Source organism: Coenobita brevimanus, chromosome 23, assembly GCF_032717465.1.
Source record: "Coenobita brevimanus isolate Jiangsu-jjx chromosome 23, ASM3271746v2, whole genome shotgun sequence".
Lineage (NCBI taxonomy): Eukaryota > Metazoa > Arthropoda > Malacostraca > Decapoda > Coenobitidae > Coenobita > Coenobita brevimanus.
This window is the reverse complement of record NC_136976.1, coordinates 74,290,788-74,309,144: the sequence shown is the minus strand read 5'-3', so window position 1 is coordinate 74,309,144 and position 18,357 is coordinate 74,290,788. Positions and strand designations below refer to the sequence as shown.

At 46.7% G+C, this 18,357-nt stretch overlaps 1 protein-coding gene across 1 annotated transcript in view; it reads right to left on the bottom strand.

Moving 5' to 3' along the window:
- Positions 1-645: 645 nt before the first annotated feature.
- The window catches only part of LOC145392911 (protein turtle homolog B-like), a 58,648-nt gene continuing 40,936 nt past the window's right edge, over positions 646-18,357 (bottom strand). Inside the window, exons 5-15 of the mRNA XM_080267197.1 lie at positions 13,099-13,302; positions 12,057-12,211; positions 11,575-11,719; positions 11,080-11,210; positions 10,253-10,412; positions 8,988-9,096; positions 8,397-8,584; positions 7,210-7,551; positions 6,495-6,752; positions 3,608-3,855; positions 646-1,137 (exon numbers count right to left, since the gene is read on the bottom strand). Of these exons, the coding sequence (XP_080123323.1) occupies positions 646-1,137; positions 3,608-3,855; positions 6,495-6,752; positions 7,210-7,551; positions 8,397-8,584; positions 8,988-9,096; positions 10,253-10,412; positions 11,080-11,210; positions 11,575-11,719; positions 12,057-12,211; positions 13,099-13,302 (2,432 nt within the window). The remainder of the gene's footprint in view (positions 1,138-3,607; positions 3,856-6,494; positions 6,753-7,209; positions 7,552-8,396; positions 8,585-8,987; positions 9,097-10,252; positions 10,413-11,079; positions 11,211-11,574; positions 11,720-12,056; positions 12,212-13,098; positions 13,303-18,357) is intronic.

Here is an 18,357-nt window from a genome sequence, read left to right as displayed (position 1 = left end):
TACATGTTTTACTTCGTCGTCCACTCATCAGATTTTTCTATTTTTTTCTTCTAACAACCGGAGTAGTTTATATATGTTTTGTTACCTTACTTTTATATTTATTTATTACTGCCTTCAGGCGTTATATACTGGTATATATTTATTGCTTTCGTATGAAATTTTACTTTCTGTTTTGCCACCACCGAACGATTTTAATTACTTCTTGAAATTACCTGACTTTATTATTAAGCTTCAGAACACCTGTAGTATCACGACAGGCTGTGTGTTAATTAGGATCCGAAGACACCCCCCTGCACTAATGGGATTGATAGACGGGTAATAGATACAGTTGGTGATGGGCTGTGTGGCAGGACTGGACAGGTGTGGCCAAGGAAACAACAGGGCAGGAAAGATATGGCCAGTGTTTGGTAGTTATGGCCATGAGAGGACTGATGAAGCTAGGACGGGATATGACATGTAAGACTGACTAGGACAGGTGTGGAGAAGAATATATGGCCAAGACATTTGTGGAAAGAACAGTAGATTTGACTAGTACTGTTATGGCCAGGAAATGATAGGGATAGGTATTGAAAAGAAAGGTATGGCCAGGCTATGAAAGGACAGGTGTGAGAAGACAGGTGTGGCCGCATATAACTCACCTGGCCACTACACTGAGCTCTCCCTGTGGCCCGGACTGGCGCTTCTGTCACTCTGTGCCTCCCAGGGGCTGGCTAAGGGGGTGCCTAGGGCCTGCGGGTCCTGGTGGGGCGACAGGGAATAGGCAGGGTCCTGGTGTGGGCTGCCTAGGCTAGTGGGCAGGCAGGGTGCAGGCGCGGTCCCTCCCAGCCTACCCTTCCTGCCTAAACTGAGGGTGTAGGAGGGGTAGGGGCGAGGCATGCAGGCTAGATCAGGGACATAGGGATCTGCAGGAGGGTGATAATCAGGGGTGTAGGGTGAGGAGATGGGCAGGAAGGAGGTGCTGTACGGGGTGGGCTCACAGCTGTATGACTGGGGTATGGAGAGGGTGGAGAGGTGCGGGGTGTGGGTGTGGGTGGGGTGGGGGTAGAGTGTGGGCGGGGAGGTAGGTGTGGATGCTGCCAAGGGGCCAGGGGTCGCGCCCACGCCCACGCAATCCGGCTCTCGTGTCACAACCCCACCCTGCAACACAAGAGCAACATAATAACATCTTTACTGTAATTTAATAGTAACATCAAAAGTCCAACAAATTGTAACATTTACTGCACCATAACAGGAACATCATTACTGCAACATAACAGGAACATCATTACTGCAACATAACAGGAACATCATTAGCGTGTGTGCCGCTTGATTGATGGAAAAACAATACAGGTGGGAGAAAACAGCAAAGGTCACTGCCATAACAAACAAAACTGCTGTTGACATTGATATTCATGTAACTGAGTGACCTCTTCATAACGTGTGTTGATGTAAAGTTGCAATTTTGTCGTTTTCGAACGATAAGAAGAGTGTGTGCAGTAAGAAGTGGAAGGCGTGGCATTGTGTGGAGTGATGGAATGTGATGTGGCACTGTGTTGTGTGGCAGTGTGAGCCAAGTAAGTGTAAAGGTGAAGTGTATGTGGAATGGAAGTGTAATGTATGACAGACTGTGGAGTGGATTTGTGTGTGTGTGTGTGTGTGTGTGTGTGTGTGTGTGTGTGTGTGTACAGTAAGGGTATGAAGTGAATGAATATGAATACAAGGGTTAGAATGAGACTGCTGGTTATACGCAACACTATCGATCACACACACACACACACACACACACACACACACACACACACACACACACACACACACACACACACACACACACACACACCCCCACACACAACACCTCACACCCACCATCATCACACCGTCACACACTCATCACATCCACTAATACCGGGCACATCCTTCATTTCCTGCCTCTCCCATAACGCTAGTATATGTATCGCTGTACCACACATCACAGTTACATGATACCGGACTGACTTTTCGTTTAATAGAGCGGGGAAAATGTTTTAATATGCATTTAAACTACTCATTTTACCTCCACTTCAAACAAAACTACTTTATTGTCAAACAGGCCTGAAATCGACACATTTATTACCAATATCTATCTGATCTTTTTGATAAACTGTTATTTGAGTATTAACCCTTTCAGTCCGGTGATGCCCTTTGTATTAACTCTTGCCTTCACGTGGTGCCACTGATATGACCGGACGGGGAATCTGCCAGGTTATACAAACGTCCCCCACCTTCCTCCCCGTCCCCACCGAAAGGAGGATGGCGGACTCGAGGAAAAGGGTAATGTCAGCCTTCATTAGTGAGTAGATTAAAGCTAGCTCTAACCCGTCCACCTCATTGCGTCTCCTGTAAGCTAATTTCATAGCCTGGTGAGAGCAATAAGAAAAAAATAACATTACCTACTCGTGCTAGAAGGGATTAAAATGGTACTGACTGGATTAATTACACGTGGGTCATGAGTGTAAGGGGATTATTGAACGCACGTGTACTGTACATAACAGGGATTTGGTGTTTGGATTTCTTGATGTGTGTGTGTGTGTGTGTGTGTGTGTGTGTGTGTGTGTGTGAGAGAGAGAGAGAGAGAGAGAGAGAGAATATCGATGTCATGATGGTGATAGCAAGACTGTCGTACTAGGGAGGCATGTAAAATGTCACACACACACACACACACACACACACACACACACACACACACACACACACACACACACACACACACACGGATACTGCACTCCCTAAAACCTGTCGTGAACATTTTACGTGGACTCACATAAAATTCTAGAGCTAACTGCTGTTTGGCACACACACACACACACACACACACACACACACACACACACACACACACACACACACACACACACACACACACATAACGTTAAGGTGCGTGTGGAGAGCTTCTGCAATAACTTCAGAGGTCACATTCCGCGCCATTATGCCAAGATCACTACCCTGTTTGTAATGCCATTCTCTTCCTTGAATCTCTCTCTGAAAAACCCAAATCCCACAAAACCTTAACATAATTTTCTTCAGACCCCAACACTGTGATATTTGCTTTGTCGTGTGTCCTGATCGATGAGGGCTAGGAAGAAAAGTTTTGACAGTGCTTGTGTGTGTGTGTGTGTGTGTGTGTGTGTAGTGTTTTTTTACCTTTATGAGTCCGGGAAATGGAAGTGTGTTTTTTTTAATTAGTTTGCGAGTTAAACGTGTGAGAAGAAAAATCACCCAAGTATTAGAAGTTGCATCTCCAGGATCTTTCGTGAACCTGATCGACTACGGGCTGACCCTTCCTCCTCCTTGCAGTCCACCATCTTCCTTTCGGAGGGGATAGAGAGGGGATTGAGGGACGTTTGTATAGCCGGGCAATGGATCACTTCGGCTATATCGGTGCCACCACATGAAGGCGTCCTCTTCCAACACCGCAGATTACTGTTGAATCAAGAATCGATCCGTCGTGAATTTCCCCTCAAGGAATTAGACCCGCTTGACGTAGGAGTGCCAAGGCTGATTATCGTGGCACTCATAGACGGCACTGCACCCCCTACCCCTCCTGGCACCCCTCCTGGCACCCCGTTCCCCCCTTTGAGGTCCAAGTGACACGCACCTGACGCAGTAGAGTGCCAGGGTTGATGTAGAAGGATGGGTCGTGGCACTCCTTTGACAGACGGCGTTGGCCCCCCCCTCCCGCTGGCCCCCCATACAGGTCTAGGTGTGGTGTGGGTCCCTGCCTCTCTGCGCCCCCAACCCCCTGCCCCACCTCCCCTACTGGGCTCCCTGTCTGCTCCATGGGGCTCTGCTGTTGCTGCTGCTCCATCTGCTGCTGCTGACTGATCTGCACTTGATGGTCTGCAGGCAAAGAAGGGGATTTTATTAAGACTGGAATAACTCTCTCTCTCTCTCTCTCTCTCTCTCTCTCTCTCTCTCTCTCTCTCTCTCTCTCTCTCTCTCTCACACACACACACACACACACACACACACACACACACACACACACACACACACACACACACACACACACACACACACACCTCCTGTCAGTGTGTGCCTTCCCCCATTTCATCAGTCCTTTACGCTTCAGTTTAGTCTATTTATGTGCCATTCAGAATAACCCCTCGCAGCTAAAGGGTTAAGCCAGTCCTATCCCCCATCTGTCCATCTAAACTACACGGTATTAACAAAATTCCCCTACTCCCCTTCCCCTTCCCTTCTCCTCCCGTTCCCCTTCTCCTCCCCCCTTCCCCCACTCTAGGCAAGTACGGTACCACCCCAAGCCATCTCGTGCTCAAAAAATAAAAAATGAAAAAATGATTAAGAAGAGAAGTAGATTAAGCTATCTTAAACTTGAATACATGGCTAAGCTTTTAAGTCCACACCGGATATTAGCCTAGTTTTTATCCATTCCGCTAGTGTGTGTGTGTGTGTGTGTGTGTGTGTGTGGTCAATAAAATCATCTAACGCAACCCGGAATGAATTGCAAACTTCTTACCTCTCAGCCAAACGGATTAGTCCAACCCAAACAAAAGCCACCGAACCGACAAAAAACCCGCCTCAGCCAAGCTCACTCTAATCACTCTAATGCCTGGCTCTCAAACACGCTTCCGACTTCCCTTTCACACACACAACTAGAGCGAGGCGACGGAAATGAAGGCCTTCGTTCATGCGTTTTGTTTTTGCTTTTGGCGTGGGCGTGCGAACGTGTAATCTGCGTAATGTAGGGATGTCGGTCTTCATCAGGGGTGCGCGTGTGGCAGGTAGAATTCGCAGGTGAGAGAGAGATTGTGTTGTGCTGTGATGTGTTGTTTTCAGGTGCGTGGTGTGTTCTGTTGTGTTGTTTTCCTGGTATGTGGGTGTGCGTGTGTGTGTGTGTGTTTTGATTTCTAAGGACAGTTTTTACAACCTGTTCGCCTTTGTCAGATCCAGGGAGAGAGTACGTTCCAAAATTTTACAAACCATCATAATTTCAGTTCCATAAAGCTTCGTACTCAAGGATATCAGATCAGCTTTTGTACCTCTTATTCTGCACCTTTGATAGGATGGGACGTCAGCTAAGCATTCTAAGATAAATAATGCCAATTGATTAAATAAAGTCCCTGAATAAAGGGAGACAAACTTAGAAGTACAGTTGTCAGCATAATTTTCGTTCCACATCCTTCTGCTGAGTAACTCGTGGCGTTATATTTAGGACAGGCAGGTAAAAATGGGTAAAAGGTAACTACATAACTAGCCAGAGATGTGATGGTGATTAAATACAACTTAACCGAAACTAAAATGATGTCATGGCTTACTAAGGGTCGTGAGGGGGTACGGAATAATTGCAGACGATTGTACATGTGAAGCTATGGGCAGAAGTAGTGTATCATATCCAAGCCCAATTTAGCCCTTTCTTTCCCAACCTTGAAAATAAGTTATAAATTCCCCCTGCTTGCGAAATATACTCTTAAACTCATACAAAAGATATATCCAGAGCGTGAGGGGAAAGTTATGAGGTGGGTGGAAGGGACGGCTGCGGAATAAAAGCGGGTGAGTTATGGGTCCTGAGAGTGTGTGGTCATCTCTCTGGGTTAATTTGTGGATTGATTTATAACTGTAGTAGGGTGGGGGAAGCAGAGAAAGAGAGAGAGAGAGAGAGAGAGAGGGGGGGGGTACTGGTGGAGGGGAAAAATTTGAGAGGGGAAAAGAAGGAAAATGCATAGGAGCAAACTCCATTCATAAAATAATCAAATGGAGAAATGATGAGAGAGAGAGAGAGAGAGAGAGAGAGAGAGGTGGTAAGTAAAGACAATAAAGAGTAAATTGAATTAATAAAGACACACCTGGCGCTCAGCAAGGGGATACACTGGATCCATCACGCTTAATAACTGAATTGGGGAAGAGAAAAATGAGACGTGCAATAAGGGGAGGAGATGACGACCGATATTGGCTCTTATCACCTCACAGTTTAGTATATTAAATGCAACCCTGGCAGAAATTCGCACCCAGGTTAATTCCCTTTACACCTGTAGTCTGTTTGATCCTACATGGAAGAGATCTGTACCCCATTTAGGGCAATTACCTGTTCTTTTTCCCGTTTTTAACAGAAGCTGAGGAGGAAGGAAAAAAAACGGTACCTCTTTTTTTCTCTTTTATAGAAAATGAAGAGGATGGAAAAACAAATTAAAATCGAAGCAGGATAAGGTAATACTACGTCTACACATGTGTCCTAAAGATTTCTTCATGTCTAGTCAGTGGAGCCGCCCAGTCATATCCCTGCCACCGCGTGAAGGCGTTCCCCTCCTGGACAAATAAAAATGTCAAAGTAACCATCATTAACTGGGGTAAAGTTCGCGCTGGATTGTTTCGTCATCGTGGTGTATCTCTGGCCTAGGTTGACCTGTCCTGACCTTAGCTAACCACTAACCTGACCTGACCCACCCTGTAACATGACGACCTAGCACACACACACACACACACACACACACACACACACACACACACACACAGCTAACCATCATTAACGGGGATAACGTCTGGGTTGGAGTCCTCTATTTCGTCGTGGTGGTGCAGGTGATGATGGTGATGATGGTGCAGGTGTCCGTCTCCCCCCGCCGCCTTCCCTCCGTACACCATCTTCACCTCGGGTCGTCGCTTGCCGTGCCCTTGCGACCTCCTCACCAGCGCCACGACCACCAGAGCCATCACGGTCAAGGACGCCACGACCCCCAAAACGACCCCCAGGAGAGAGGTCACTGCTAGGGCGCTGCTGCCTGCTTGGGGAGTGAGACAGGGAGGAGGGTGAGAAAGAGGGAAGGGGAGAGACAGAAGCAGGAAGAGAAGGAGAGAGAGAGGGAGGGAGGGAGGATGTGAGAAAAAGGGAGTGAAAGACGAGAGTAAGGAGGTGTTATAAAAGTATGATAATGTTTTAATTGTTATCCTTATCGAGTCACTTACGGTTGTGCAAATCAGTGGATGCGCTAGTGCAGTAGCTAAATAGTGTCAATTTTATTCAGGCGCCGTGTGACTCCGCCTCATTATTCACATGCACAAATTAAACAAACACACGCACGCACGCACGCACACACACACACACACACACACACACACACACACACACACACACACACACACACACACACACACACACACACACACACACACACACACACACACACACACACACACACACACACACACACACACACACACACACACACACACACACACCTGGGCTGGTTCGTTTCTCAGCCACATCTTTCAGCGTGAAGATTGCCATGCGAACCGGCTCACTCTGCCCCTTCTTATTCACCCCCATGATCGTCAGCACATATTCCGTCCCCGGTTGTAGCCCCGTCAGCGTAAACTCCGGCCGGGGGGAAGTGGAGGTGTTAGCCAGGACCCGGGGGGAGGACTTCTTGCTATCGTGGCCTCGGGTGCCGGCGCGGGCGTGGGTGACGGAGAGGGTGAAAGTCTGGGTGAGGCCGCCGTCCCACCCAGCCTGGCAGCGGACCCCTACGCCCGTGGAACTGATATTCTCCACAGTGCAGTTGTTGACGGGATCAGGGGGTGCTGCAGGGGTGAGAGATTGGGGTTAGGAGACGAGAGAATGGTGTTAGGGAGCGAGAAATTTGTGTCAGGGGGCGAGAGACAGGGTTAGGGGGCGAAGGACTGGTGTTAGGGGGCGAGGGACTGGTGTTAAGGAGTGACAGACTGGTGTTAGAGGAGATTGGTGTTAGGGAGCCAGGGATGAGGGTCAGAGAGCAAGAAATAAGTATTAGGGGACGAGAAACTGAAGGGTCGAGAGGGCAGACTAATAGTATCAAGGAAAGAGAGACTGATAAGGGTGAGCCAGAGATAAAGAATAAAGGATAACAATAAAGGATTAGGAAAAATGAAGTGGGTTCTGTCAGGAGTGAAAGAATGAACAGATTACAGTTACAGCCTACAGGGACGGAAGCATACATTACAAATATACTGGAACGAAAGGAAGTTACACAGAATACATAATAAATAATAGGAAGGAAAGACTAATTAAGTACGTTTTTTTTTTTTTTTTTTTTTATGTGTCCGACTCTGGGCATAGGCTTCACAGCCTGCTATCAAGGCCCAGCAGTCCTCCTACATACCATACACCTCTACATGTCACCACTTCGGCGCTAACACCCACCGTCCATATTGAATACATGCTAGGGCTGTCTCATACAGGACTGGTGTATTGGTATTAGCGGGGGTATTTTTACGACATGTCGGCGGGTCTTCTGGTAGATCAGTAAAGCCTTATTTAATGAAATTCAAATCCTTAAACTGTTCCCTGCCCCAGCCGGGATTCGAACCTGGGTCCGTAAGGACTGCAGGCCACCTCTCTACTGATTGAGCCACCGCCTCCCCCAAATAGATAAATCAGCGCAACTCACAGGCATGGATGATATGGAACACACAAGGCTTCTGCTGAATACCGACGTCATTGGTAGCCCAGCAAAAGAGGGAGCCGTAGTCCTGGTGTCTCTGCGGCGTGTAGCTCACCTGACTGCGACTCTTACCTGCCGACCTGACGCGACCCGCAGGCAGGTCCTTCAGGTTGGACGAACTGTTGAATGCCCACCTGTAGAGGGAAGCAAGAAAGATGGGTAGGTCAGTGATTTAGAGGTCTGTTGATAGCTGTTCACTTGACTAAGCCGAAAATTGCCACGTCTGATACTGAGTTGCTTGAGATTAACCTGAGGATTCGAGCAAGTCACGAAGAAGTGCTGAGGAAAGGATGGGGAGCCGCAGTATTGTCATGTAGCCACAGGAAATGACTGTAAAAGAACGATGTGACTGTGTGACGGGGCGATTACGCTGCTATTTAGTAGAAACGTCCCTCAGTTCCCTCCCTATCCCCCAAAAGGAGAATGGTGGACTACAAGAAAAGGGTAACTTAGCCTGCAGTCCACCTAGTTCAGATTCAGATGATTCTGGTGTTGGAACTACTACTACTACTAACGAGAAGCCTCCACACAACTAACCTGAAGGAAGTGGGTTCCGGATGAGCCTCGACGCTGCAGGTGATGTTGAGCTGCTCGTTCTTGGCCGCCCCGTACACCACCGTCTGTCCCGGCCGGCAGAGTGGCGAGACTGACAGGGGGAGGCAAATTATATAAGCTTAGTACATTTAGACAGTTTTACTTTTCTAGGGAGATTTAGGATTGGTTAGATATGGTTAGTTTGTTAAAGTTGTTAGGTTAGGGGTTAGGTTAGGGGACGTACTAGGAGAAAAGGAGAGTGGGTGAGTCAGCTGGGCAAGATAACTGGTTCATTAGATTAGGTTAGGTTAGGTTGAGTGAGGCAATGCAGCTGGTTCATCAGGGGGAGGGTACAGGAGGGTGAGCTAGTGGAGTAAGGCAGGAAAGTACCGTATTGTCTTGTGTTTTGTCTTGTGTCGGTGTCTTGTGGTATCTTGTGTCCTGTGTTGGTTAATTATAAAAACAACCTTTATATAATACACATATTGGAGCGTAAGTGAGATCATACAAGCATCTGTGACACGCATTATAGAAAGCAGTAGGTAAACGTGGTAGTAAGCAAAGATTTATTTATTTATTTATTTTTCTCTCATATTCAAGCCTTGCCTCTTATGAAAAACAGTCTCTTTAGTATGTACACCTGTATTAAATTCTGAGCTCACAGTAACTTTCTCTTTCCTCCCCACAGGTAAGGATTTCTACAGGTGAATTTGGGGAGCTTCCTCTCAACACCGTTTACCAGTAATACCGTGAGTACACCATTCTTGAGGCCATTATTTAATTAGGTTGGGTCAGGTCTTAAATTTCACACAATTCTTCAACTCCCATGCTTCGTCGAATATTGTTTAGTGGATGGGTGGTGGATGAGTCATGTCTTGAACAGTGTAAGTTTTTTTTGTTTATGCAAGAAAGAAGGAACCAAAGGCCAGGAGCCCGCAAACCGTTCCTTCCAAGAAAACAAAAACAGTACAAAAGAGAGGCAAATTCAAGGTCCGTTCATTTCGAGATGCCTGGACACACTGCGTTTGAAAGACTGGAGATCATAGGAAGCAGGAAATACATACAGACAGAGGGAGACAGGTCGAGAGATGACCTGTTGCATAAATGAAGGACTGGGAGTGACGGTTAACTCTTGCATTAGAGAGTTGGACAGAAAAGGGATGAGAGTTAGTTGCAGTAACAGCATTTAAAGATTCGATAGCGTACAGTGCCGCTGTTATCTTAATTCATATAATTATTTATTCCTAAGTTGCGATAGTCAGACTCACATTTAACGCTGAGTTGGACCGCGTTGGAGCCACTACTACCGTGGACGTTGGCAGCGGCGCATGTGTACTGTCCTGAGGAAGTCTTGGTCACTTTCTGCATCACGAGGGACTGGTTGCTCTGAATTACCCCTGCTGAGATGTTGTGGCCTATTTCCTCGCCCTGTTGAGAGAGAGAGAGAGGGGTTATTGTCTTTGTTGTTGTTATTATTTTTATTATTATAGTATTATTATTATTATTATTATTATTATTATTATTATTATTTATTATCGTCGTCATCATCCATCTGTTTATCTTTAGCCAGACACTTTATGCCCGGAAAGGGTTATGATCATCGTAATTATTGTCAGTATCATCATCAATGGAAAAAAAACACTGAAACGCATGTGGCAGGCTACGGTGTTTGGAAGGTGTATTTGGTTTATGTGAATGGTGCAGTGAAAAATCCGTAGACTTGTAAATATGGATGGTGGTGTGGAAAATCCGTAGACTTTCTGATGTTAATTGTGGTGTGACATTTCCGTAGACTTTTTTGCTCTACATACCCATAATATTGCAGTGTAAGTTATGTTTTCATTCAAACAGCGAGCGTCCAAATTGCAAATCACTGCAAGTGTTACGTCAGTCACTCTAATCACTACCAGTTATATTTGTTCCAGGTGTAGTAACTAGAAAACTTAGGATTCTAATTTTCCACATATAACCCTAAATTTGCCACAGAAATCCACCTTGAAGTTCACGAAAATCCCTTAAACGTCAACGAATAGCCTTAAAATTGTCCCAGAAGTCCTCTCTGAAATTCACAGCACTAGTAACCAGGGAGACTCACGTTGTGGAACCACTGGACTTTGTATATGGGTGGGTTGGCCTGGATCCCACACTCAAAGTAAACATCGTCACCTTCCTTGATGTCGTTCACGTTCACGTTCTTGCCCGGGGCCAGGGAGAGCCGGGGGGTGTCTGGGGGAGAGAGGGGGGAGTTAGAGAGAGAGAGAGAGAGAGAGAGAGAGAGAGAGAGATGCACGTATATACCCATTTATAAACTTGTGCAAGAATGCGGCTACACACACACACACACACACACACACACACACACACACACACACACACACACACACACAGGGTCAGTTAGTTAATCCATCCGACCACCTACCTACTTATCCATCCATCCATCCATCCATCTATCTGTCTGTCTGTCTGTCTGTCTGTCTGTCTTTCCATCTGTATGTTTATCTGTCTATCTTTGTATCTGTCTGTCTATCTATCTATCTATCCATCTGTTTTTGTCTGTCTATCGGTCCTCTGTAATCCCTCCAAAACTCACAGTACACATTCAGCTTGGTAGCATCTTCCATGACGGCCGTGGGCACAAGTGGGTTTTTGGCACGACAGGATATGTACGTGTCATGGTCCGCCAGGCTGGGGGTCAGGAAGAGGGTGGACCGGCTCACGTTGCCCTCCTGGAACACCTGGACCGGAGAGAAAGGAAGAAAAGTAATTAAAGGAACACCTGAAGTGATTAAAGGAACACACGGGTCAGATGAAGAGGAGATAAAGTCCTTGAAGGAGTGGAAAGGGAAAGAGAATTTGTCATCATAAGGGTGGACCGCCTTAATTTACTCTAAAGGTAATTAAAGGAACACCTGGAGTGATTAAAGAAACACCCAGACATTTAACCCAGTGTGACCCAAACAAAACAGGCTTGAACCACCCACACCCAACCCAAACCACATCCAACTGAGCCCAACCTAACTTAATCGAACCCAAACTGACCCCCACCTGACCTGACCCCCCACCTGTGCTCACCTGGCTGCGCGTGTCCGTCATGAGCATGCCATTCTTCCACCAGGTGATTGTAGCGGAGGGTCGGGATCCCGTCGACTCACACACCATCTTGTACTGCTCCCCTTCTGAGTAGGGTCGTTCCCCTGCCCCTAGGATCCTCACGTCCAGAGGAGGAACTGTGAGGGAGAGAGAGAGAAGGGGGTGAATGTGGAGAAGGGAAAGGATGGAGAAGGGAGAGATTCAGTGTGGAGAAGGGAGAGGATAACATTGGAGAAGGGAGAGGAGGGAGAGAGAAGGGATGAATGTGGAGAAGGAAGAGGGTGGAAAAGGGAGAGGTTCAGAGTGGAAAGGGGAGGGGATAACGGTGGAGAAGGGAGAAGTAGAAGTGGAAGAGCGAGAGGAGGAAGAGAGAGGAGGTGAATGTGGAGAAGGAAGAGGATAAGAGTGGAAGAGGGAGAGGTTCAGAGTGGAAGAGGGAGAGGATAACAGCGGAGAAGGGAGAGATTGAAGTGAAAAAGGGAGAGGTGAAGAAAGGAGTGGATAAAGAAGTAGACTAAGTTCAAAGGAAAGCAAACAGCAAGAGTCCTATTGGGCCTTTCGTGGCTGTTTAGTATAGGGAGGGATACACACACACACACATGGCTGTTTGGTATAGGGAGGGATACACACACACACACACACACACACACACACACACACACACACACACACACACACACACACTTCACTCAGTCTCATATTTACGCACACGCACACAAGCAGCACACACGTTCATGTTTATATACGCTTATGTCTCACAAACATGCACAGCTTATCATGCACGCACCGTTTTCTTGATTTGCACACGTAAGCTTATTAACACACACACACACACACACACACACACACACACACACACACACACACACACACACACACACACACACACACACACACACACACGAACTTGTAAAATTACGAACGTGGTCAGACAGGCACATAGACAAGATAGCCACCAAATTATGGATATGAGGTCTCTCTCTCTCTCTCTCTCTCTCTCTCTCTCTCTCTCTCTCTCACTTACAGCTCATATCGATAGTGACTGCGGCAGCGAGGGGCACAGAAAGGTTGGAATTCGACGCCTTGCAGGTCAACACCCGATACAGGTCAGATCGGGTCAACTGGGGTAGGGTCAGGGTGTTGGTCGCCTCCCCTGACCCCCCCTCCTCTGACACGTCATCCAGTAGGTTCCCTTCGCTCCACCAGGTCACGCTCGGAGCTGGGTGACCTGTCGGGGAGAAAAGAAGATGGTTAGGTGGTTGATATTTGTGTGTGTGTGTGTGTGTGTGTGTGTGTGTGTGTGTGTGTGTGTTTGTTGTGTGGGGGGACTTAAAAGGGCCAGGGTGATGATGATGATGATGATGGTTATTATTATTATTATTATTATTATTATTATTATTAATATTATTTGCTACATTTTTCTCTGTTGGAAAATTTTTTAAAACATCAATATCAGAGTTTCATGGAATTTAATGTAGCCTTCCGTTTGGGCAAAAAAATCCTTCCGTACCAGGCAAAATAAATCGCTAAGGAGAAGATGCTAAGGAAAAATACGAGACGACCCCCCCCCTCCCCTCCGTGTGTCCGAGGTAGTTAGGGATTCTGGTGACCTCAAACAAGCATTTATGACCCCATGAAGTTGACCTCAAGCGTGACCTGTGGCTGTATGCATTAATTTTCTTGACCTGAAATTGTGCATCATCATCATCATCATCATCATTATCATCATCATCATTGTCATCATTATCGTCATCAATATCGGTATCACTATCAGTATCGTCATCGTCATCATCATCATCACCATCACCATCACCATCATCATCATCATCATCATCATCGTGAAGTGTCATAAGGTGCCTGAACAGTGTCATAAGGAGCGTGAACAGTGTCATAAGAGCCAAAAAAGAGTCATAAGGAGCCTGAACAGTGTCATAAGGGGCCTGAACAGTGTCATAAGGGGCCTGAACAGTGTCATAAGGACCTGAAAAGTGTCATAAGGACCTGAAAAGTGTCATAAGGGGCCTGAACAGTGTTATAAGGAACCTGAACAGTGTCATAAGGAGCCTGAACAGTGTCATAAGGACCTGAAAAGTGTCATAAGGAGCCTGAACAGTGTCATAAGAGCCTGAAGTGTCATAAGGACCTGAAAAGTGTCATAAGGAGCCTGAACAGTGTCATAAGTAGCCTGAACAGTGTCATAAGGACCTGAAAAGTGTCATAAGCAGCCTGAACAGTGTCATAAGGAGCCTGAACAGTGTCAAGCTTCTTTATGAACACGTCGCCTTGCTGACACGGCCCTCCGTGATGAATGTTGCAGTTCGGGGGTCAAAGGTCATATGTTCCGGCCTGAGGTCACGATGTCGCAACTGTAGCTACACTCCTGGACACACACGACAGGTCACTTCCGGCTCATGCAAGGTGTCAGGTCAGGGGAAGGAGAAGAAAAAAAATGATGCGGTATTTAAGAATTTTTACACGGGTCATAGGCTGAACTTTGACCTCTGTTTCCTATATCATGTAATCTCAGTCGCGTTTAATGTTGCCCTGAAATAATGTAAATGTAATAAATGAAAATATACCTTAATAAAATAACAGTAAATAATAACTGGGTTCGGAAGGTGAGAAGGTGAACGTTGAGGGTAGGGTTGCGAGAGGCAGACCAAGAGAGACCTAGGATGAGGTCATAGAGTGTGACCTCAGGGGTAAGGGACTGAATCGGGAGGCTGCCAGAGATCGAGCAGCGTGGAAAGCCGCCATTAGGTGACCAAGCCCGACGCATGCAAGTATGTCGGAACCTATATAAACGAACGAACGATACGACAATAAAAGCCTTTGGAAATTAATGATCAAGACAATATTTTGGGTTTTATCGACGTTATAAAATAATTAAGCGTTAGTTAAGTAAAATAGACAAATCTACCCCCGGGGATGAAGGTGTATTCGACAAAGATGAATTTTCAGTCATCCAGACTTGCAAGAATTATGTCCCTCGGTAGCATCCACGTAATTTTCATCTCCAGCGAAATGTCTATCTATCTGTCTATCTATTGCCAGACGCCATAATCCCGTAAGGGGTGGCCATTTGACTTTTGAGTTCTTTGTTTTACGGAGAGGGGCATTAACCCTCCACCAACCCACTTGCTGACACGTAGGGAGCGAAATGAATTATTATTATTATTTTTTTTTTTTTTTGGGGGGGGGTTTGATTCAGAAACTTATCAATTTATAGTTCAGTCTAGCAAACCTTTCCGCCTGTGAAATTAATTAAGTTTATGGCTTTGATCTCTCGTTTTGATTAAGAGATTTATCAGTAAATCTTTCAGTCTAGCCGACCTCTAACATCCGTGACTGGGGAGAGAGAGAGGAAGGGTCGCTAACCTGAGAGTGAAGTGGCAGGATTGATATTAGTTCCTCCTCCGCCGCTATACAGTGACTTGATAGAGCCTTTGCCCAACGTGACGGCCAGCACTACCGCTGCTTTAAGGACGCGACTGTTGGATGGGTGAGAGGGCCAGGGACGTGCTGTGTGGGGGTCTGTGTGGTGTGGTGGGGGCTGGTGTTGACTTTAGCGTGAAGTGCGTACGAGGTGTGTGTGTGTGTGTGTGTGTGTGTGTGTGTGTGTGTGTGTGTGTGTGTGTGTGTGTGTGTGTGAGTGACGGGGAGGGGGGAAGGTGTGTGTATGGGGGGGTACGAGTAGAAGGGAAGGAGTGTGTAAGATGTAGAGGAACTTGAGGTGTTGGCATGAAAGAGACAGTGTGTAAGGTGTGAGGGGAAGAGAAGTGAGTGTGGAGGTGTGGGCATAAGGAAGGGAGTGTGTAAGAGGAAGTACAAGAGAGGGTGTAACAAGGAAGGAACTGAGGTATGGAGAGAAAGACGTGGAAGAGAGAGAATAAGGGAGGGAGTGTGTAAAGTGTAGTGGAGAGAGATTTGAGGTGTAGACACAAAGGAGAGAGAGAGAGAGAGAGAGAGAGAGAGAGAGAGAGAGAGGACACACGATTAATCTTAGGACTGTGAAAGAGGTTATGCAAGAGGGAGACAGATAGATTTATGAGATGCGAGTGTGTGTGTGTGTGTGTGTGTGTGTGTGTGTGTGTGTGTGTGTGTGTGTGTGTGTGTGTCTGTGTTTTCCTGAGGGGAGCGAATGAATGAAATCTTATGAATGGATTAGATGAAGGCACTGTGTGTGTGTGTGTGTGTGTGTGTGTGTGTGTGTGTGTGTGTGTGTGTGTGTGTGTGTGCGCGCGTGTGTTGTTAGGTTATGAAACTGTTTATGAAGGAACTTGAGAGAGTAAGAGAAGCGTCCATCATTTTTTTTTTATTAATATTCTTACGTATAGACTACACGCTTCGTTCCCCAAGTCCATCAGTCCTACTACACCGCCTCAGAACTTCACATGTCACCACCGAAGCACTGATACCCACCGTCCTGTTGTAGCTACCACCAAGCAATTGTATTAAGCTTAGGGGACGCTCTCTCTCTCTCTCTCTCTCTCTCTCTCTCTCTCTCTCTCTCTCTCTCTCTCTCTCTCTCTCTCTCTCTCTCTCTCTCTCTCTTTTAAGTAATGCAGGCTGTCTTTTAATAACGTTCGCCTTTATCGGTAGAGTTTAGTAGGGAGGAGGGAGAGGGGAGGGAGAGAGAAGAAAGAGGGGAGGAGGAGGGAGGGAGGAAAAGTAAGGAGGTGGAGAGAGGTAGGGGATTAGAGGGGAGGGGGAAGAGGAAGGGAAAGAGACGAATGAGGAAGGGGAGGAGAGAAGAGGGGAGAATAGAAAGAGGAAGAAAGTTAAGGAGGAAAGGGAGAGAGGGTAAAGGGAAGAGGACGAAGAGGTAAGAGAGAAAAGGAGGAAGGAATGGAGGAGAGGAGGGAGAGAAGAGGAAGTGGAAGTGGAAAGCTGAAAGGGAATAGAAGGTGAGGGAATACGGAAGAAAAGGAGGAAGAGTGGAGGAGGAAGGTGAAGGGAAAGAGGAGAAAAGAGGGAAGAAGGGGAAAAGAGAGAAGGAAGGAAACTAAACACACACACACACACACACACACACACACACACACACACACACACACACACACACACACACACACACACCTTCATATTGAAAACATAAACGGAGCTCGTCCAGTGGCGATGATATTTTATGTTATGTGGCGTTTCCGGGTTTCTCTTCCGCTTGTTGAGGGGTGCAAGGGAGGTGAGAGGATGGGAGTCTATACAAGAGAGGTGTAAGGATGGGAGTCTATACAAGGGAGGTGTAAGGATGGGTAGTGTTTACAAGAGAGGTGTAAGAATGTGTAGTGCTTTCGAGAGAGGTGTAAGGATGGGTGTGTTTACAAGAGAGGTGTAAGGATGGGTAGTGTTTACAAGAGAGGTGTAAGGATGGGTAGTGTTTACGATATAGGTTTAAGGATTAGATATTTGTGTGTATTAGGGAACACTGTTATATCACTAGAGGCTTTCATCTTTTGCCCCTTCCCCCTGTCACTCTCTTATTCTATTCCTCTCTCACTCCTTCCCTCTCACTTTGCTCTTCTCTCCTTCCTCTCTACCTCTCCTCCCCTTTCCAGCCCCTCCCCCCTCTTTCCCTCCCCTACCCCTTTCCTCCCTCACTCTCCTCCCCACACCTTCCCTCTTTCTTTCCATTCCCTTCACTGTCCCTCCATTCTCCCACTCACCCTTCCTCCCTCTCTCCAGTAGGGTTGTGTAGATGATGGTATATTAATCACAGACGCACGATAGGTGGTGTTGGTATTGGTATAGTAATAGGAATTCATACCACTTACCTGACAGCCCACTCCGATATTAGTGACACCTGTGTGCTATCTCTTACCCTCTCTCTCTCTCTCTCTCTCTCTCTCTCTCTCTCTCTCTCACTTTTCTGTCTCCTTTCTCTCATTTTCTCCTGCCCTTTCATTCTTTCTCCCTTTCTCCCTGTCTTTCCCTCCCTTCCTCCCCTTTCTACTCTTCTCCCTCCCTATCTTCTACTGTCTCTCACCTTCTCCTTCATTGTGTGTGTGTGTGTGTGTGTGTGTGTGTGTGTGTGTGTGTGTGTGTGTGTGTGTGTGTGTATTGATCACACACACTGCGAGTGGCGTTGGTATCAGGGACAGTAATTGGGATTAATAACTCATACTTGACGCTCCTACCAAGATATCTGTGACCTCTCTCACTATCTCTCCTCCCTCCCTCTCTCCCTCCTCTCCTTCTCTCCCTCTCATGTATACTTCCTCCCTCTTCTGTTTTCTCTCACTGTCTCTCCTCTCTCCCTCTCTCCTTCCTCTCCTTCTCTCCTTCT